We start from the raw sequence: 22,558 nt of genomic DNA on the forward strand, positions 1-22,558 counted from the left end.
CGTTATCGCACACCACCAGGCCGGGCTTGAGGCTCGCTGGCAGCAACCACTCATTTGTCTGCTGTTCCATGCTCCTCCACAACTCCTGCGCAGTGTGTGGTTTTTCCCCCAAACAGGCAAGTTTTAAAACTGCCTGCTGTCGTTTACCCCTGGCCGTGCTGAAGTTGGTGGTGAAGGTGTTACGCTGTCCGGATGAGAAGGCGGTAGAGGATGAGGAAGCGGAGTAGGAGGAGTTAGGAACAGGAGGCAAACTGAAGCGCCCTGCAATCCTCGGTGGTGGAAGGATGTGTGCCAAATTGCTATCCGCCTCAGGCCCATCCGCCACTGCATTTACCCAGTGTGCCGTTAGGGAGATACAACGCCCCTGACCGTGCTTACTGGTCCACGTATCGGTAGTTAGGTGGACCTTGCCACAGATGGCGTTGCTCAGTGCACACCTGATTTTTTCCCCCACTTGGTTGTGCAGGGAAGGGATGGCTGGCCTGGAAAAGCAGTGGCGGCTGGGCATGACGTACTGTGGGACAGCCACCGACATAAGGTTTTTAAAACTGTGCGTCTCCACCAGACGGAATAGCAGTATTTCAAAGGCCAAGAATTTTGAAATGCTGGCATTCAGGGCCAGGGATCGCGGGTGGGTAGGGGGGTACTTCCTCTTCCTCTCAAGTGTTTGGGAGATGGAAAGCTGAACGCTTCCACGGGACATTGTGGAGATGGTTGGTGACCCAGGTGGTGGTGTTGCTGACAGATCGTCTGTTTGCGGGGTGGCAGATGTGGCTGGAGCGGCCGAGACTGCAGCAGAAGAGGAAGCAGGATGAGCCAGAGATGTTTCTTGGTTTTGAAGGTGTCTACTCCACTGCAGCTCGTGCTTTGCACTTAGATGCCTGATCATGCAGGTTGTGCTCAGGTTGAGAAGGTTTATGCCTCGCTTCAGGCTCTGATCATCAGCACATTTTCTAAAGAACTTCCACGCTAGAGAACTCCTTTGAGCTGGCTTTGGTGCGCTCGTTCCCTTGCTGCGTTGGGCAGTAGCAGGCGTAGTGTCTAGGGCACGGCTTCTGCACCCTGCTCCCTCTTCTGCTGTGCTGGTGGCTCTGTGCGACCACCGCCTCTTCCTCCAAACTACTCAGGTCACCTGCATGACCTTCATTCCATGTGGGGTCGAGGACCTCATCGTCCTCCACATCATCTTCCACCCAGTCTTCACCCCTGCCCTCCTTGTCGGTCTCCGCAATTCTGAACGCCGCAGCAGTTGGCACCTGCGTTTCGTCATCATCGGAGACGTGCTGCGATGGTCCTTGCATGTACTCATCTTGAGAAATAAGTGGTTGGGCATCGCTGCACTCAATCTCTTCCACTTCTGGGGCAGGGCTAGGTGGATGGCCCTGGGAAACCCTGCTGACAGAGTCCTCAAAAAGAAGAAGAGACTGCTGTATGGCTTGGGGCTCAGACTGCTTGCCTGATTTGCAAGGGGGTGAGGTGAAAGACGGTTGGACATCGGCTGCAGGTGCCAACTCTGACCTTTCTGCAGTAGACTGGGTGGGAGACAATGAAGGAACTGGAGGCATTGTCAGCAGCAAACCAATCTACTATTGCCTCTACGTGTTCTGGCATCATCACTTCTAGGAGGCGTATGATGCCCTACCAAATACTGATGCAGGTTCTGTCGCCTACTAACACTTGAGGAAGGTGTTTCACTTGTGCGTGTAGCTGGCACAGATCGACCACGTCCTCTCCTTGCAACAGGAGCTCTACCAGCAGCACCACGACCCAGGCCACGGCCCCTATTTGACGGTCTCTTCATAGTTCTGTAATTTAGGATCTTGACCTAGAAAGGTGTTTATTGAATAGCGGAACAAAACAACAACAGTATTGCACGGGTGTATCTCACAGTCAAATATGCAAACTATGCCGCAATTTAATGTTTTTTACCCCAAAAGGGTGTATATTGAATAGCGGAATAGGAAAAAGGATAAAAAACGGTGTATCTCACACGTACAAACACAGACTAGGCCCCGATTAAAAATTTTTGTACCCTAAAGGGAGGATGAGGAAGAGGAGTAGGAGGAGTTGGGAACAGGAGGCAAACTGAAGCGCCCTGCAATCCTCGGCGGTAGAAGGAGATACGCCAAACAAATTTAAAAAGGTGTATTTCACATGTACCGATACAGACTATCCCGCAATTTAATTTTTTACACTCAAACAGGGTGTATATTGAATAGCGGAATAGGACAAATTTTACAAAACGGTGTATCTCACACGTACAAACACAATCTAGGCCCCGATTACAATTTTTTGTACCCTAAAGGCAGGATGAGGAGTAGGAGGAGTTCGGAACAGGCAGGAGGCAGACTGAAGCACCCTCAAATCCTCGGCAGTACGAGATGCGCCCCAAAAATTGGAAAGGTGCATCTCACACGTACCGACACAGCCCAACCCGCAATTTAATTGTTTTTACCCAAATGTGTAGATTAAATAGTGGAATAGAAAATATTATCAAAAAAAGGTGTATGTATCTCACACGTACAGAACCTGACTAGGCCCCAATTACTATTTTTTGTACCCCCAAAGGCAGGATGAGGAGTAGGAGGAGTATGGAACAGGCAGCACCCTCAAATCTTCAGAAGTATGAGATGAACCCCAAAAATTGGAAAGGTGTATCTCACAGGTACCAACACAGACTATCCCACAATTTAATTGTTTATACCCAAAGGTTTTGATTGAATAGCGGAATAGAAAATAGGATATAAAATTGGTGTGATTTATCAATAGCACATGTGAACAGCAGTGTCTTATATCATTCAGCTCTGCTGCAGGCTATGGAGGGAAAAAAAAAAATTCCCCTTTTTAAGTTTTTAATTTTTAACTAGATTAGTACAGACTATACCACAATTTAATTTTTTTAACCCAAGGGTGTATATTGAATAGTGGAATAGAAAAAAGTGTATAACTTTTGAAATCTCTCAATAATAGCACATGTGAACACTGAACACAGCAGTGTATGATCACAGTCAGCACAGCACAGCACTGAAGGAAAAACGCTGCACACAGTGACTGATAGAAAAAGATTTTTCTCCCTCCTCCTCAGTGGGCAAAAAAGATTGTGTTTACTGCACCCCACACACAGCAAAATCGATGTGGACCACTGACACCTGCCTATCTCCAGCCTCTCCCTAAAAGGATTGATAAGATCGGTCACTGCAAACCCCCCCCCCACACAGCAATATCGGTTGCAGAACACTGACCGTAAAAATCAGCAGCCTCGCCCTAAAATGCCCTACAACTCGCCCTGCCTAACACACTCCGACCTGTCCCTCAATTCTATCCGGACACAAATGGTTTTTGCCTGTCTGTCCCTAATCATCAGCCAGCACGTATGATGTGTGCTCTCTCCCTGAACTAACACAGCAGAATGACGCAGCGGCTCTCCGTCTCGAACTTATAAAGACTTGGTCACATGCTTCAGATGGCCAATCACAGCTACTAATACATTTGTAGGCATGGCTGGGATGGCTTAAGGCACACCAGTTAAACGCTTGTTGATTGGCTGTTGAAAGCCCGCCATGAAAAGCGCGCCAATGCATACAAAACCCTGAAATAAAATGACCGAACACGGATTTTTACCCGAATATACAGTAAAGTTTTCGGGTCCGTGTTCGGGTAACAAAAATACAATTATTCGGTACGGAGATATAGAGATAGAGAGAGATAGAGAGAGATAGAGAGAGATAGATAGAGAGATAGATAGAGAGATAGAGAGATAGAGAGATAGAGAGATAGAGAGAATAAAAAAACACTTTGTGTCATGAATTGATGATAATTTATTGTGATACCACATTTAGAACTTAATTTCTTTTTGTATAGATCAGTATATTCATTTATTTTATATTTATCTATAGTAAAAGCACAATCTTGCACAATGTATTGCAAAAATGCATAATTTGACCAATACCTGATATGATCACATGTATAGAAGTTTATTTTATATTGGGGGCACTGTGCACTTTTGTGCATCTCATATTAGTATTTTTGTATGCACTTTATTTATACACAAATGGCAATGCACATGTTATTTTAGGATATCTATTTTATACAGATGCGCCAGTTTCTATATTTTTCTTTTATTCTCCTGAAGTACCTGGGAAAAAAAAAATGTACTAAAACCGGGGTTGTGTAACTGTAGTTATCCTGTCTCAGGGACTTTAGGCAAAGAGTTGTGAGATGGATGCAAGATAGCCTAAGGCAAGCCAGAGCCCTTTGAGTACTAATGACCCTGGGAAGGAGAGAGACTGTATAGGGAAGGTATCTTAAGGTTTGTAAGCAGCTTTTACATGTAACTGCTGTGGATCATCCATTCTATTTGATTGACAAAGTACTGTAAGTGACCCTTGATAGTATGTATGTGATGTGACTGTAAATGCCACTTTGTGAAGTAACATCAGTAAAGTGCAGCAACTATACTTCTTTTGTGTGGACATTCCTTTCTTCAGAATATAAAAGGGGAATAGTCAGGGATGTCATGGGAAGATGTAAACCCCATTCAGGAAATCTGATCTGGGCACATATATCTGTAGTGTTTACTTATCTCTCACCAAAGCCCTAAGTCCCATGCCTTTCTGCTGCCCTGTTCCTCTGTTATCAGCATAATAACTTCTAACAAGCTCTCTGACACAGGAGATAAAAAGCAGCTGGAAATTTGTGTTGGGGTGGGTGCATAGAAATAGATTAGCAGAGAGCTGGTTTATTCACAGCACAGCTCTGCATGTTTCTTCCTTCCTCTGCCTTTGTGAAGTGGGGTGTGTGCCTTTCCTCCAATCAGCTCACACACAGTGTATGCCAAGACTCCCCTCCCAATCCTGAAACAGGAATTAAAAAAAATCTAACACAACGTGCACTTTCTAAAGAATATAGAAGGTTGAAGACAGCAGATATACATGTAAAACATATGTAGGTAGATTTGTCTCATCTCTGTGTATCATCTGAGGCTGTTCACTTCACTGGGTATAGGAGAGGGTTTACATTCACTTTAAGAAGGTGGGTTGTTGTTCTAGCAAGAAGAAGCAGGGCAGGGACTTGTACTAGTTGGCTCACAACATCAGCCAGTTACAAGCCCCCTTACACTCAGGTTTCCCAGGAGGCTGTAGGAAGACTGCATGGCATCACCAGCACCTAGGCAAATACACTGGAGTCTATGATTAGTAACCATTAGTTTTGAGTTTAGAGTGAAACTCACTCTCTCAATTGACATGGACTATTTTGAATCCTTATGCTGCTAACATTGGGAAAACAGATTGGAAACGATATAATATTTACTTGTTTTACATTTTTGTTTTTACATTTCTTTAGTTACTTCCTGGTGTCCATGCCTAGGCAAATGCCATACATCCCAAGAGTCTTAAGGAGGCGTTTTCTCAGCTAAGCATACTCTCCTGTCTGCATGCCTGAGTTAGGGGGCAGCTGGATTGGAAGTAAATGCTACATGAATCATCTACTCAAAATGCTATGGGGGGGGGGGGTGTTTTCAAATTGTTTTCTCATCAAAATAAAGCAAAGAGACATGGATAGATGGGGGAGTTTGCTTTGAATATTAAAAATGAATTAAGTAGTGCTTTTGGTTTTCGGTGCTCAGATACAGTGTAGACCTGCTTTAAGTTATAATCTCAATATAAGATACGCTTTAAAAAGATCATATTTAAAAGGTTTTACCAGCATAGCAAACTTTCACTATTAGCATTCAAACAGGATGCAGAGGACATCTAGAGGTAGCAATGGAAAATGCAATCTTCGTGTGAAGAGAAAGCCAACCATGAAAAAATGCCCTGGCTGCTATTGCTGACTACATTCTAAAAATAATAGCAGATGGTTGTCCCCATCTTCATTACCTTCCAAAATCACTAAAAACCAATAGGCTGAAAATGTCAGTATGCCTGATCTGTATAGTGATTCAGATTATAGTAGTTAAGTGATGGCCATATTCAGGACCAGGCTGGCAATATCAATATGTTTCTTTTAAGGTTTCAGTCCTGTAATACTTTTTGCAGCATAGGTGGCCTTCCGTGTGGTTGCACAGAAAACCTACCTGTGGTGAGAGCATGCAGTCAGATTTTCCCTCCTTTTTTTCCATTTCAGATTCATAAGAACATACACCATAATCACTCTTCTATTAAAGTCCACTAAAAAAAAAAAAACTTTCTAGTAAAAACTGGATTTTTTTTGTCTTACGGTTAAATCCTGTTCTCTGAAGTGCATTGACAGATGCAGCTCCATATAATTTTGACCATTGGATTAAGATGCCCCCTACAGGAGTAGAACACTAGGCAAGAAAAAGCTTTACCACCCCAATGGGGTGGTCCCTGCAGGCATACACCCACACACTCTGCTAAAGGCTTCAGTTTCGTTGCAAGCAGTGTTTAGAGGAAAAACCCCAACCCACTCAAGATAGAGGGGCGGGTGCTGCGTCTGTCAATGAACTGCAGAGAAAAGGATTTTACAGTAAGACAAAAATCCAGTTTTCTCTATCGTTCATTGACAGACGCAGCTCCATATAATTCTTGACCATTGGGACTTAGCAAAGCAGTATTTGCATGAGGGGGTGGGGAAAAACAATGCAGAGAAATAATGTAATTCCCAACAAGGCTAAAACTTTAGCCAACCAGAGAATATAGAGCTCAACCAGGAACAACAGGAGCTCACCTGGACAAACACACTCAAAAAGACTAAAGCCCCGTACACACGTACCGATCGTCGGCCGAACGATCGGCCGTCTTTTGTCCAGGGCTGTCCTGTCCGCAGAAAAGTGCAAAAGACTGCACACAAATTTTGTCGGCCAACAACAGCCGACTGCAGAAGTGATGTCATGTGATGGTTAACTTTCCGTGTCTTTTTTCTTCTCTGAGCATGCCCAGTCTTGCAAATCTGCTGATTGTTGGCCGAAATCTGTACTGACTGACGCACAATCGGCCGTTCTGTTGTCGGCCTACAAAAATTTTAATGCCTGCACGACAGATTCTGTTCGGCTGAAAATGCGCTGTCGGAAGAATCATACTAACAAGTCTACAATCGGCCGATCGGTCAGCAGCCGAATATTTGCGGCCGACAATAAGTGCGTGTGTACGGGGCTTAAGTCTCTATCAAACAGTGGCCTGCAAAACCAAGCATCCGAGGATGCCAACACGTTCACTTTATAAAATTTTGTGAACATGTGCACAGACGGCCAACTTGCCGCCTTGCAAACTTGTATCACTGACGCCTGATGGCGAAAAGCCCAAGAAGCACTCAGCGTCCTAGTAGAATGTGCCTTTACAGGGAAATGTATAACCTGACCCTTCAGTAAATAAGCCTGAACCACCATCTGCCTGATCCACCTAGAAATGGTCGCAGCCAATCCCTTTCTAGGTCCTACTGTAAGGACAAAAAGAGAATCTGATTTCCTGAAAGATACAGTAGCCTCCAGGTAAACCCCAATTCCCCGAACCACATCCAAAGAATGCAAAGGATGCTTGGGCTTAGGACAGAGTGAAGGCAGCACAATGTCTTCATTTAGATGGAAATCAGAAACCACCTTAGGAAGAAACGACTAACTAAATAAGGCGAACCGCAGGAAAGTGCCGCCAATTCTAATACTCTGCAAGCAGAAGTAATAGCTGCCAAAAAGGCAACCTTCTGAAACAAGGTAAGCAGAGAAATCTCCCTAATGTTCTCATGTGAGGCTAAAGGATGTTGGAAAAAACAGCCAAGGCCGACACTTGGCCTTTAATAGTAGCCAAGGCCAACTTCTGTTCGACACCTCTTTGAAGGCAAGCGAAGAGCCTAGCCACCAAAAAAAAGGCAAGGATGCACCTTGATGAATGCACACCATAAAAATGTATGATTTCCATGTACAATGATAGATCTTCCTGGAAGTAGACTTCCTGGCCTTCAACAGTGTAGGAATCATTGAATCAGAAAGACCCCTATCCTTCAACACCTGGCTTTCAACAGCCACGCCGTTAAAGCCAGCGACTGTAAAGCAGGATGGAAGTTCGGCCCTTGAGACAGCAAATCTTACCTGAGAGGAAGTCTCCAAGGAGCATCGGCGACCAATCTTACCAGATCTGGAGCAACCATAATGAGTGGAATCTCCTCCGCCTCTATTCTGCGCAGAAGTCTCGGCAGGAGTTTCAGTGCTGGACATGCATAGATCAGCCGATAATGATCCCAAGGAGCCACCAGTGCATCTACAGCATCGGCTAGGGGATCCCGTGACCTAGCTACAAACCTTTGAACCTTCTTGTTAAGCTGAGAGGCCAACAGGTCGACATAGGGTGTCCCCCACCGAGCACACAGGAGATGAAACACCTCCAGGTGTAGAGACCATTCCCCCTGATCCAACATCTGACAGATCAGGTAGTCCGCCTGCCAGTTTTCCACACCTGGGATGTGTACTGCGGAGAGAGCGGGAACAAAATTCTCTGCCCATTTCAAGATCTTGGCCACCTCCCGGGCCGCTAGGACACTTTTGGTGCCCCCTTGATGATTGATGTAAGCCACGGCCGTGGCATTGTCTGATTGAACCCAGACAACCTTGTAGACGATTTGTTCAGTGACAAAGGCAAAGCTTTATTGCCCTGAGTTTTAGAACATTGATCAGTAGTCTGGATTCTTCCACTGTCCAAGACCTCTGGGCACACAGCTTCCCCAGCACTCCTGCCCAGCAGGACAGGCTGGCGTCCATGGTGACCACGGTCCAATACAATGGAAAGAAAGACTTGCCCTTGCACAATGCCAACGAGCGAAGCCACCATAGAAGAGTCTTTCTGTTGTGGCTCAACCGAATCATAGAATCCAACGACTTTGGATCTTTGTCCTCTTCGACAAGAATTTCCCTCTGTAATGACCTGGTGTGGAACTGAGCAAACGGGACCGCCTCAATGGTCAACACCATCAGGCCTAGGACTCTCATGCAAGTCTACAGAGAGGACAAATGGCTGGACAACAACAAACAAATCGCCTCCTGCAACTTCTGCAGCTTGTCCAGGGGAAGAAAAACCTTTGCTGAAGCAGAATCCATAGTCAGACCTAGGTAGACCCGTCTTGAGGATGGTACCAGGGCCGATTTTGCTAAATTTATGGTCCAGCCAAACTCTTGCAGAGTCCTTACAGTGATTGATAAATCCCCTAACAGAGCTGAATGAGAATCTGCTCTTAACAGGAGATCGTCAAGGTAACCCAGGACCGCAATCCCCCTCTGACGTAGAAGTGCCAATATCGAAGCCAACACTTTTGTAAATACCCTGGGAGCAGAGGCGAGACCAAAGGGTAATGCCACAAATTAAAAGTGCTCCTCTAACACAGCGAAGTGAAAAAAACAATGATTTCCAGCGTAGATCGGATGTGTAGATATGCGTCCTTTATATCGATAGAGGCCAACAGGTCTCCCTGATGTAAGGACGCCACCACCATGCGAATAGACTTCTGTACCCGCACTAAGCGGTTCAGATCTTTGAGATCCAGGATTGTATGCACTTTGCCACCCTTCCTGGGCACAGTAAACAACTTTGAATAAAACCCCTGAAAACGTTCCTGAGAGGGAAATCGCCATAATCACTCCCTGTGACCGCAGGTCTTGCACAGCCTCTCATAGGTCCATTATTCGATCTGGAGATAGGTGGAGTTTGGACAGGAAGAACCTGTCCGACGGTCATGACCTGAATTTCGATCTTGTAACCCGACCAGATCAGTTTGTGTCGCGAATCAAAAAAGTCCATGGTTCCGTAAAGAAGCCAATATGTCGCCCCCCCCAACCCCAGAAATGGGTGAGGGCATCCCTTCTTGCAGGCAAGGATTTGTCCGCAGATCCGTATTGGCATGTTCTCGACTTACCTGACAATGTCTTTTTGGAACCCCTAGAAGACCTGAATGGCTTGGCTTCTTTCTCCTGCGACCCGGAGGTACGAAAGGGCCGCCTATGAGCAGTAAATGAAGGCCCCCGTCAATTATGCGGTGCCTTGTCCTTGGTGGATTGGAGAAGAAGAGTACTCTTCCCTCCCGTAAGGCCTTTGATCAACTCATCCAGGGAGGATCCAAATAACCTTTCGCCCGTAAAGGGAAGGTCAGAAAGAGCCTTTTTGGAAGCCTGGTCCACAGACCAATAAAGTATATATCTGGACACAAATTTGTCAAACAGGATATCTCTGCGCTTGTTGGAGGAGTCAGTTCATTAACTGCTAAACTACAAACTGCTGCTACTTCACCAAATAACGATATATATTGGAAAACATAAATAAAAAGAATAGTAGCGCAAAAAGTCACTGGATGTGACTTTAGAAATGTAAAACAATAAAATCATACATAAAAAGGGTGTTACTAAAAACACTCTCATAAGGGTATAAAAGTCCTTTAAAGTCCATAGACCGTCCAGGAATGAGTGATGTTACTACTGGATCACCTTTTTTGTCCACCACCAAGTGTCACACCAAGGGGTCAGCAGAAATGGCAACTCACCAGATAAAGTGGCTCAGGTGTTCTCACACAAGAGCAAAATGAGCAGATATCCAAGATACAGATGATGGGTGTAGACAAACGACCTGGATATGTCACCGCTGCACACACTTAATCAGACCTCCTTTCCACAAATTTCCCTCAGCATAGTGATCACATGCAAGGCAAAATAACCCCAATAGTGAAGTATTGTAAAACTCAGCTTTATTGAAAGATAGATTGCACTTACATTTGTAGGAAAAATCAGGCTTCTAAGTAGTAACAAAGCGGCCAGGAAAGGATCCACACTCGTGTAATCGCCCGGGTTGACTCCACGCCAACCCCGATACTTCCGGGTGGGTTCTCTTCCGTGCCACGTGATGTCGGATGCGTCGTCTGGTCACGCCCCGACGCGTTTCGTCATTTCCGACTTCAACTGGGGGCATGACCAGACGTCACCATCCACCATCTAAATACCTCCGCTGGAACGCACCGCGACCAATCGGCACAGCGGTGGAACGGCCGGAAGATAACCAGCGCTCACAACGTCGGAAGTAAACAAACACATCGCACTTCTGTGACAGAGTGGTATGACTTTTTCCATCGAGTGGGGCTCGACCTACAGTCTTTGGTTCTGAAAAGAAAGAAAAAGGAAAATGGACCTTTTGAATAAAAAGATCCAGGATCTACAAACTAAAATAGAAACCAAAAGTGATTCCCCTGAGGTGAGAGAATTTAGTAATAACACCAAATCTAAATTAGATAAAATAGATAAAGAAACACACCTCAAAAAGGTTAAAAAGTTTACGAGGGACAGACAGGATTTTAATAATGGTCAGGTTTTTTGCTGGCAAGCAACGTTACCAGGACCCATTCGTGTAGAAGCCCCGGTAAGAGAGGAACCTATGGAGGCTGTGAGTAATGGAGCTGTTGGCGGTCAAGGACCTGCTCCCTCAAATCAGACCCCAGTGGTGCGCCCTAGGGCAGGTGTATCACATATTCCCATTAGACCTGTGCTAGAATGGACAGGACCCCCTATTAAGGGTACTAATAGGGGAAATAAAACCAAGAGTGGCCTGTCAAGAGGGAATTTCCAGGGAACTGGGATCCCCATCCATAACCAATACCAGGTCCTTGCCAACAGATCCAATGGAGGGACAGAGGACACTGGCCCAAAGACCCCCTCAAACCCACCCAGGCAGCCTTTTTTGGGGCGGGGCAGGGGCAGGGGGAGGGGTCGGAATCGACCACACAAATATCCACAACCCGACAGGCAACTGTTCCGAGAAAATCCGCGCCCCGAAGAGGAGTACGGGCCGGAAGAAGGATACAGTTCCAAAAAAAGAAGGAGAGACTGGTAAACGAGGGAATATTTAATATAAGCAGTGTAAGTTTAACAAAAAGTGAACTCCATATTCTGGACCAAGGGCTTAAATGTGCCCCCAAAAGACCTGTCAATAAGTTCAACACTTATATTGACATACATAAATATATAAGAAAAGTGAATCTAAAGAAACACTTTTTAAACAATCCCATTACATCTATCAGTAATAGGAGTAGTGGAGGGATGATCAATAGTGGATTGCGCAATAAATCTACTTTTAATCCACCGGTCAGTAACAACCACTATGTGGAAGTATTTAAGAGTCTAGTTTTGCGTGATCTACAATCCTTGGAACCTGGGTATGAGGTCAGCAAGAAGTACAAGCATATACATGAAGGCCTTGATTCATTGGAATCTCGTAAAGAGATTATCATCCGCCCTGCTGATAAGGGGGGTGGAGTGGTAGTCATGGATAAATGTTTTTACCATGACCAAATTAAAACCATGTTGAGTGACACCTCCACTTATACTAGATTATCTCGAGATCCCACGAACGATTTTGTGGCAGATTTAAAACGTCTGGTAGAATCAGGCTTTAGGGATGGTGTTCTAACTAAGAAAGAACGCAATTATCTAATACCTAGTGCTTGCCGCATCCCTATCCTGTATACGCTTCCCAAAGTCCACAAGGACGCAACCAACCCACCTCCACGCCCAATTGTCAATGGGATTGGTTCGGTGAGTGCACGTTTGGGCCAATATTTGGACCAGTTCCTACAAAAGAGTGTGGTCAAGACAAAGGCCTTTTTGAAGGACACTGCTGATCTTCTCCTCGTGCTGGATGGTGTTGTGCTGGGGGAGGACTCGTCGGTCTTTCTCGTCACGGCCGACGTGTCGTCCCTGTACACCATCATCCAGCACGAGGATGCCCTGTTATCCCTTAACTGGGCACTCAGTCAAAGGGACGATCTGCCTAGGGAACAGAAAGTGTTCATTGGCAGGGCTCTAGATTTCTGTCTGAGCCATAACTATTTTTGGCATCAGAGCAACTTCTTCAGCCAAAAAACAGGTGTTGCTATGGGCGCCAAGTTCGCTCCGAGCCTGGCAAACTTGTTCATGTCGGAGTGGGAGGACAAGTTTGTCTTCAATCAACATCGGCAGGAGCTATTACTGTATAGGCGCTTCATAGATGATATTGTCTTCATCTGGCAGGGATCAGAGGAAGGCCTGATTGGCTTCACGGAACACCTAAATTCCAATCAGAATAATATCAAGTTAGATTTCCATTATAGTCTGAACGAAATTAACTTTTTAGATGTTATAATCAAGAGAGAGGGTGAGAGACTCACTACTAAAGTTTTTTTCAAGACCACGGACAGGAACAGTTATTTGGCGATCCAGAGCGGACACCATCCGAACTGGCTCAGGAATATTCCGAGAGGCCAATTTGTCCGTGTCAGGCGTAACTGTACCTCTGTCACTGACTATATGGAGCAAGCAGAGGTCTTGAAGGACAGGTTCATTGCCAAGGGATATGATGAATCTTGTCTGGATAGGGAGATTATTAAAATCAAGAATGCTCCCAGACCTCTAAGGCCTTCAGTGAAACCTGTAAATGTTAATGATGATCCCAAACAATGGAGCTTTCTGTCAGATTTCTCCAATGACTATAAAAAGCTAGAGGAGATCTTTAGACAGCATTGGCCCATCTTACAAATGGATAGAACTTTAGGTCCAGTTCTTCCTGCTAAACCTTCATTTATTTATCGACGATCCCCGAATTTTGGTGATCAGATCGTCAAGAAGGTATTAGACCCCCCGAATGTCTCTTTTTTTCCAGACATGAAGGGTTTCTTCACCTGTGGCAGATGTAGGGCCTGCTCTTTTACACCTACCAACTTCAGGAGAAGAGAATCCTTCACAGTTCCCGCAATTGACAAAACGTTCAAGATAAAAAGTTTGATCACATGTGATACTACACATGTGGTCTATGGATTGATGTGCCCCTGTAAGCTGGTGTACATAGGCCGCACCAAGCGGGCCTTAAAGGTGAGAATAGGTGAGCACATCACCAATATCTTGAAAGGTTTGCGAGAACACAATGTGTCCGCACATTTCCGAAAGTTTCATCAGAGGGACCCAAGGAGTCTTCACTTTTGGGGGATTGAGCGTGTTACCCCGTCGTGGCGGGGTGCGAATTGGGTGAGGGAATTGTCCAAGCGTGAGACCAAATGGATTTTTCTCACCCAGGCCCTCGCCCCGATGGGGTTAAATATAGAATTGGATCTGAATTGCTATATTAGTGATTCGTGAGACTTTTTGCCTAGATCCTTTTCTTTTATTCTTTTTACTATTTTTTGGGATCACCCTCTATGTGTGTGGGCCCCAGTTTACTATTGGGTTGTGGATTATCTTCATTATTACCAATGTTTGGTGTTAGTGATTTTTCATTTAGCTCTACTACAATTTTATATGGGTGTGACTTTGTAGTAATATATTTTATATATATTTTTTATATTTGGGTGTTATTTTTGTATATGTGGGGTTTATGTGATATGGGTCATTCCATATAAACATATACTGATTTGTTTTACGCATGTTCTTATGTTATTTGTTATGTGCTCAATTGCTGATATTGTGCTATGTGTGTTATGCGGCTGGCAATGCACTGCAGACCTAAGATCGGCACAGGGGAGACCCTTAAATTAATGCTTCAATTGTGCTTATTGTCACTATCTAGCTTGATTTATATATGAGCATCTCTGTGTCCTCTGTATATTAGGTTGAACATTTCTGGCGCTGTTTTATTTCCCAGCGGTGCCTTGATGGTTGTCCCTATGCAGAGGATACCCGGAAGTGCGATGTGTTTGTTTACTTCCGCCGTTGTGAGCGCTGGTTATCTTCCGGCCGTTCCACCGCTGTGCCGATTGGTCGCGGTGCGTTCCAGCGGAGGTATTTAGATGGTGGATGGTGACGTCTGGTCACGCCCCCAGTTGAAGTCGGAATTGACGAAACGCGTCGGGGCGTGACCAGACGACGCATCCGACATCACGTGGCACGGAAGAGAACCCACCCGGAAGTATCGGGGTTGGCGTGGAGTCAACCCGGGCGATTACACGAGTGTGGATCCTTTCCTGGCCGCTTTGTTACTACTTAGAAGCCTGATTTTTCCTACGAATGTAAGTGCAATCTATCTTTCAATAAAGCTGAGTTTTACAATACTTCACTATTGGGGTTATTTTGCCTTGCATGTGATCACTATGCTGAGGGAAATTTGTGGAAAGGAGGTCTGATTAAGTGTGTGCAGCGGTGACATATCCAGGTCGTTTGTCTACACCCATCATCTGTATCTTGGATATCTGCTCATTTTGCTCTTGTGTGAGAACACCTGAGCCACTTTATCTGGTGAGTTGCCATTTCTGCTGACCCCTTGGTGTGACACTTGGTGGTGGACAAAAAAGGTGATCCAGTAGTAACATCACTCATTCCTGGACGGTCTATGGACTTTAAAGGACTTTTATACCCTTATGAGAGTGTTTTTAGTAACACCCTTTCTATGTATGATTTTATTGTTTTACATTTCTAAAGTCACATCCAGTGACTTTTTGCGCTACTATTCTTTTTATTTATGGTCCACAGACCAGCTTTCTAGCCACACCATGCGTCTAATAACAAGCCCCACCACAGATACTCTGGCTACCAGTGGAGACGCATTCAGCGACGCATCACATATATACAGAAGGACTTGGACCATTTGGTCCGTTAGCTCTATCAGGCCAGACGAGAGCTGCTCCGTTTCCAAGTTACCTTTCAGCAACTTCGCCCATCTCATTATGGTCTGTTACACCAGAGAGATCACAAAGACCGGTTTCAGTATTGAGCCCGCTATCACATGCAAATAGTGGGACAGAGACTCAATCCGTCTATCTACAGGGTCTGTAAATACCAGGGACTCCTCCACCAGAACCACAGTAGACATGTTTAGTCTGGAAACCAGATGATCCACCTTTGGTGGTACTGTCCATCTAGTGGATACCGCGTCCGCGAAGGGGTAGCGCCTTTTAAAGAACTTAGGCACCACTAACATTTTCTTGATGCGCCCCCACTGTTCATTGATAATGTTGTCAAAAAGTTCCAGACAGGGAAAAACCTTGCCCGACTTCTGGGATTTGCGGGTGACAAAAGACACATGCGTCCCGGACGCTGTATAATCATCCACCATTTTTAAGGTTTCCCCGCACTGATACAATAAGTGCCTCCACCAGCACATTTTCCCACGTGGCTACTTAAGGAGGATACTTCCTCCTTGCCATCAGAATGCGAAGACGCAGATCCGTCAGGATGACAGACGTCCACGGTGGCCATATCTACCTCAGAATCTGAGGATACTAGAGAGGCATGGGAAGGAATAGGGCGCTTTCTACTAGTGGCATTTTTTTAAAACGAATTTCACTTGTGACCCCAGGTTTTCCAAAACTGCTGTAAATGCAGACAGGGGCTGCAACCCGGAGGTTCTGTGGGTGAAATTTGGTCCTGGGACTCTATATTTACTTAATACAAAAAACAGTGTCACTTTAAGACAAAACTGCAAAAACCCCATTCCGCACCGCTGCACCAGCGGCACCACAAGTCCCAGCCGTAGCACAGCCTGCAGCAGGGTGAATGAGAAATATCTACAGGGACCCCAGTAACATACCACCAAAAAAATATGGAGGGATATACTGTAGAAACGTTCTTGGCAGAGAGAAAAACGATCTGACACATGAACAGCAAATACCTGGGTCATGTACTAGAGTCACCCTAGCTTCTCCCTGCCAATCGTGGATTCCAAGAAAATGGCCCCCCAACGCATTCCTATGGGGGGAACTACAAAAACGTGGCCGCCCATGCATTTCAATGTAAAAATTTTTACATGCAGAGCGAAACTACAGCAAAATGGCAGCCCCCACGGCACGCCATGCGGTTTCCAGGACCCCCCAGGGGGGTCATTAGACAGTGGCATTGGGGGGACCCCAGGAGGGCCACTGCAGCGGCCACAATACATCTGCCCCCCTGAGGTAGGAACCTGCTTGTGGGGGGAAAAAGCCTAAGGGGGGGCCTGATATCACTGAGAGGCCAGGGGAACCGAGGGACATTCCCTAGACAGGGAATGTGTTACTAGCAGAATATTCAAGGGGGGGGGGGGAAGGTGAAACAAAGAAAACCTGAAAAAAGAAAGCTAACGCAAAGGCCTGGTAAGCTGCAATATATAACAATGTTATGCTTGGGTTTAGACATGTTTTAAAAGATCACTAAAGAAATAGGTACAGATATGTGACCCCTGATTAACACACAACTCACATAAATAGAAAAACTTAACAAGACTGGACATTTATTGGTTCAGCAGGTATTAGAGTTTCTAACTATATCATTGGTTAGTTAACAGTCACCTTTGGGTTGGTTGTCTGATCTGTGCTGCTTTGGGCAGGCTTATGTTTTATGCTAGAGGCAGAAATACTCTATATCCAAACAGTACATTATAAAAGTAAAAATATTCATATTGTATTTTTATTACTTAATGTCTTGTTAAATATTATAATCACTTGATTAAATTCAGAGCTGTCTAATGAACCTCTTACCTCAAATGCTCGGTTGTCATTGTTATACTGAACAATATCCATAATGTATTCAGCTATGGTATCAAGGAAAAAGGCCATGTCCATTTTTGAGTTGATTTCCAGTGGTTTGCACAGGCTTTGGGAAGGAAAAAAAAAAAAAAATTATATATATATATATATATATATATATATATATATATATATATATATATATAAACAAACAACAACAAAAAACTTTTCCATGTTGTTACATGGTGTGATTGGCTTATACACTGCCTTCAATCCAACAAGATTAAGGCTGGTACACACAGGTTAAATATTGGTCAGTTAAGCAGGAACCATCTTACATTCGGCCAGTGTGTACAGCTATCATTCCAACAGAAGTCGGTCTAACAACCAGCTTTCGTTAAAGGGACATGCTGGAAAACCAGCATCCAATCAGCGTTCATAGCCAATTCAGCTAATTGTGGGAACCCCCCCAGCTGGGGTTCTCACATATAATCATAGGCCGGGTGCATTCGATGTTGTTATTGCACCCTTTAAATCTTTGAAAAACAGGCATCTGCCAGTTAAAAGCAGAGGTATGTTTTAAAAGGTTTGTTTTTTTACCATATTGTAATTGACAGAAGCAAAACGGTTCGTTCACAGGTTATCCAAAAAATGAGAGAAACAATCTAAAATTACACAAAAGCCACTTACTTGAAATCACGTGTGATTTTCTCATAGTTTTCCTTGTAGGCCAGCAGCTCTATCAGTGAATCTGAAGCCACTTTAATTGTCTTGGGACAGTCAGAGTGATTTCTAGCTAAAGATGACTGCACCACATCAAGGTATTCTGCAAGTCAATAATAGGAAATTTACACCAGCCAAAATATGTTTGTATACCATCGATGAGGAAGAGTATGAACTGTCAGGTCTTTATTGCTCTCAATGCCTGTTTCAAGATTTACCCTCCTCTTCCTGTCCTTGTGACAGGTGGAAACATTTCTCCAACAGGGGCTTAAAAGACCCTAGGTACTTTTTTTCAAATCGTATAAAGTGTTACTAATCCTCTGCATTGTGTAAAAAGGATGTTTAATCCTGTCTTCTCTGACCCTCCTCCTTTTTCTGTTCCCAATTCATCTCTCCTGTGCACTTAGAGGCACTCTGCAAATGCTCAGTTGTGTGTTTTGCTAGAGAGGTTTTTTGGAAGGGCAGGGTGCATGTGATCAGCACAGGGCCAATCAGCATTGTCCAGACAGAAAATCAGGGGTCATGCAGGCTCATAGGACAGCCAGAGGAGAATTAAAACCCCTCCTACAAGCTTTAACCAGTGCTCAGCCAGACACTGATAGAAGTCACAAGACTGCTATATACTGCTGATGAGAAAAAAGGTATTGGACAATTTTTATTTACTAAATTAATTGCATTTCCGTGTTCTGTGGGAGACCAGATATAGTGAATGCAGGACCCTGTGTTTTAGTAACACCAAGGAGATACAATTACTGGACTTTCTCAATAGATTGAAAGTGCAAGCTTTAGACATAGAAAAACAAAGTGTCCTTACATATTTTTAAAAGCTTATTTTTGTCAAATTTACAGTAGTTCGCTAATAAATTCCAAGCTTTCTGCATTCATGACTTGATAATATTGAACACTATTATGCTGCACCTTCAAAAATTGTGAAAGTTTTTTTTTTTTTTTTTTTTTTTATTTAATTATATATGTGCAAAGGTAAACCAAAAATCAAACGTGCAAATATAGTGTGAGTTGCAGCAGCTTAAAGGTGTGTGCTACCCATGCATTCGGCATTTTACTAGGATATACCCATTTGTGAATACAATTATAAAGTGCAATAATGCTGTGAAATAAATCCTCAAAATCCTTATATCATAAATGCTTCCCCCCCAAAAGTCACACTGTGGATGTCGCCCCTACAGGGGTATGCACTCACCCGCAGGTATGGACCCCCTGGGCTTAAACCGAGGTGGGTCTGCTAAGCTTTGGTATGCTGTTTATTCATCTAGTGTTTGGGGATCCCCCTTGATGTATCCAATTCATAGGGAGTGTGCACCCCTGTGGGGGGACATCCACGGTGTGACTTTTGGAGTGGAATATTGCATGCACACGGAGCACTTTATCATGGAGTCTTTGGATGATAATCTGTTCACTACTTACACCGGGAGCACATCTGTCTCAAATTTATAAACAATTTACAAATTTCTATTAAATTTAAGGTCTCGGATTGATTGAAAGCATTTATATGCAATTATGATATAGGGATTTTGAGATTTATTTTTCAGCACTATTGCACTTTATAAAATTGTATTGCTTTAAGGGTAGCGCAACATTGTTTTAAAAGGACTTGTTTTTTATTTTTAACTAAACTGTAACTGTCTGAAATGTACGCTTATACCGAATTACCATACACCAGCTAAAAGTCAAAAACTGCCTTCAAGCAGGAGTGCCTTTTCTACAAGCTGGGGTGTACTTACAGTCAGGAAAGAACTACATTGTGAGGTTTACTAGAGAGGGCAGAAGGCAAGATCTATGCAGCTGTAAACGGTTTACTACATACATATTATTTATGCATTTATCAGTATTTGTAGAGGCCGTATTTTTGAACCAAAAAAAAAAAAAATACTGAAACAGTGCTGGGTGGGAAAAATGCCATCTGCATTTGGACTCAAAAAAATGTAGGAAATAAGTCTTTTGGTTTTCTGCTCTAACCAATCAAACCTTTCACTTTCTGACCTGCGCTAGAAAATGACACCCAGAATTTGATTGACTGCCAAGTATTAATGACAATGTTCTCCTGGAGTTCACCTGGAGTAGCAATTCTTGATAAAAAATCAATGTAGAAGATAGTGAAATCTTCCTTTTGTACACAGTGATGTGCTGGTGAAGATTTCTATATGCTTGTATTTTGCTGGTGCCACCCATTCCACTTCAGCACCCTGCCTCACCCCCAGGACACACTTCAGCTTTCAGTTGACAATAAAACAAATTGAAAAACTTTAGTTTCTTACCAGAAAAATTCAGGACAGCTTGTACAGGGGCACTGCTGGCTACAGCTGCATAGGCCAAGTGAGGAAACTTTAATCGGTACCATGCTGCAAGACACCCAGGATATGATCCACCAAATATAATCCATTTCCTGTTAACTAATCCAAGTTTTTCAGTCATCACTACCTGAAAGTGGGCAAGGTCTGCCAAAGCTTGCTGACTGCTCAGATAGCGGAGATTGTCCACACTCATATTCCTACAAGAAAAAAAGGCTGCAGTGACTAGCAGAAAAAGTAGTTTAACGCAGTTGTAGACCCCTGAAATAAAAACTAAACAAAGCAGATCACTCCATAGTATGTACTTGCCTTAACCCAAATTATCTAGTGTGATTTCTGTCCGCTCTGTCAGTCCTCCTCTGCTATCTGCATGAGTCACTTCTGACAGTCTATGCCGACACCACACAATCTTGGGAGATGCCCCTCTCCCCCAGTAGGAGATTGAATGCCTCATATTTCCCCTTTGAGTCTGTATAGAAGAGGTGTGTGCTTTTTTGTTCCACTCAGGTCTTTTATTACATTTGAATTATTGCTCTTTGCTGTACTGTGTGTAACATGAGATTCCTGCCCTCTCCCTTCTGGAGAGGGCAGGAATCTATGTTATTCTGTTCTATGTAAATTCTGTTCTTTTAATGGCTGTAAGGGGCAAAGGGCTGCAGATAAACAAGTACAACTTCTGTAGAAGGACTGGTTTTGTCTCCGTGTATCACCTTCGGCTAGTCACTGCAGTTGGTATATCTAAGGGTTTACAACCACTTTAAAGCATTTTCAAGTTGACCTAGTATCAGACACAATTTTAATGTTAATTGTATGCATTTAGGTGTATTATTACATCTTACCTACTGATGGGCGAATCTTCCCAGGTTTGATTAGCCAAAGGGTTTTGATGAATCTTGTTCAAGAGTTGGGAAACCCAAACCCAAGGCAAATCCCAATTTTCGCAGACAGTCTTAGTGACAGCATACGCTTGCATTCTATATTTGGCTGTGGAATTGATTTAATTTTCTTTTACAAATAGGTTGGATAGATTATATATATATATATATATATATATATATATATATATCCCCTGGTAGTTAAAACTACATAGCAATACATGCTTATTCTTCATTAAATAGTAATGGACCCACTTTTGACTGGCAGATAGAAATTGTCTAGGAGCCCACTGTGGCAATCTCTGTTCTTACCGGGGCTTTTTTTTCATTGGGAATGTGGGGGAATGCAGTTCCCGCACCTCCAGCACTGAATGTATGTAATGGCAAGGGATTTGAGGTGTGCTGGAGGGTTTATTGATGCTGAGTGATGGGGGGGGGGGGGGGGTCTATTATTTGTAGTGGGGATCTATTGTTGCTGGGAGAGATCCTATGTTCCTGGGGGGGGGTCAATTGTTGCTGGGAGGGATCTACTGTTGAGGGAGGAGTCTATTGTTGCTGGCTGCTGGAGGTTCACTAAAACGTTGGCTGCTAGAACATCCATTGTTGCTGGCTTAATACATTTTTTTTGGGGGGGGTAGGGAGGGGGGTCTATTGTTGCTTGTGGGAACAATTATTCTGGGGAGATCTATTGTTGCTGGCTGCAGAGGATCTATTTTACTGCCTTATCATTAATGAATGGCATAAGATTTTCTTTTTTGCACCACAAAATTATACTCTAAAAAGGGGTGATATTAGGAGGTGGGTGGAACCAAGGGACAGTGCTTGGAGGTGGTTAAGGGGTGGAGACAAGGGGTGACTTGGAAAGGTGGAAAAGTCCTGGTTCTTACTAAAGAAAAACTCTCCTGCTTCAGGCCAATTTTGATTAAGCTTTAATAAAAAACTTAAACCTGAACTCTAGGCATGGATTTTATAGCATATTTACATTGGTCCAGTTGTAAGTATGCATATGCCATACCTCTGGGATCCCAATGGAAGCTGGAAATCACTGTTGTAGTCTCTGCTACTAGAATGATCTCAGTAAATACAAGTCGATCTCTGATTAGACTAGGCGTAGATTGTGACATCTTCCTGCCTCTCCACCTCAGAGATCGCCTTTCATTCACTGGCAAAAAAAATACAAAGCATTCTGCAAATGGCGCCCGTGCCAAGAAGGCGATCTTCTGTGGTTACTTTGCAGCTTCACAGCACAGGACCTATAAGACAGCA

The 22,558-nt window shown here is 44.0% G+C and overlaps 1 protein-coding gene across 1 annotated transcript in view; it reads right to left on the reverse strand.

Moving 5' to 3' along the window:
* Positions 1 to 22,558, reverse strand: part of LOC309550965 (putative serine protease K12H4.7) — a 111,303-nt gene that overhangs the window by 71,657 nt on the left and 17,088 nt on the right. Inside the window, exons 3-5 of the mRNA XM_082251379.1 lie at positions 20,385 to 20,617; positions 18,076 to 18,211; positions 17,398 to 17,512 (exon numbers count right to left, since the gene is read on the reverse strand). Of these exons, the coding sequence (XP_082107505.1) occupies positions 17,398 to 17,512; positions 18,076 to 18,211; positions 20,385 to 20,617 (484 nt within the window). The remainder of the gene's footprint in view (positions 1 to 17,397; positions 17,513 to 18,075; positions 18,212 to 20,384; positions 20,618 to 22,558) is intronic.

The sequence above is a fragment of the Pelophylax lessonae genome (genome assembly GCF_965119305.1).
Source record: "Pelophylax lessonae genome assembly, chromosome: 3".
Classification (NCBI taxonomy): Eukaryota; Metazoa; Chordata; class Amphibia; order Anura; family Ranidae; genus Pelophylax; species Pelophylax lessonae.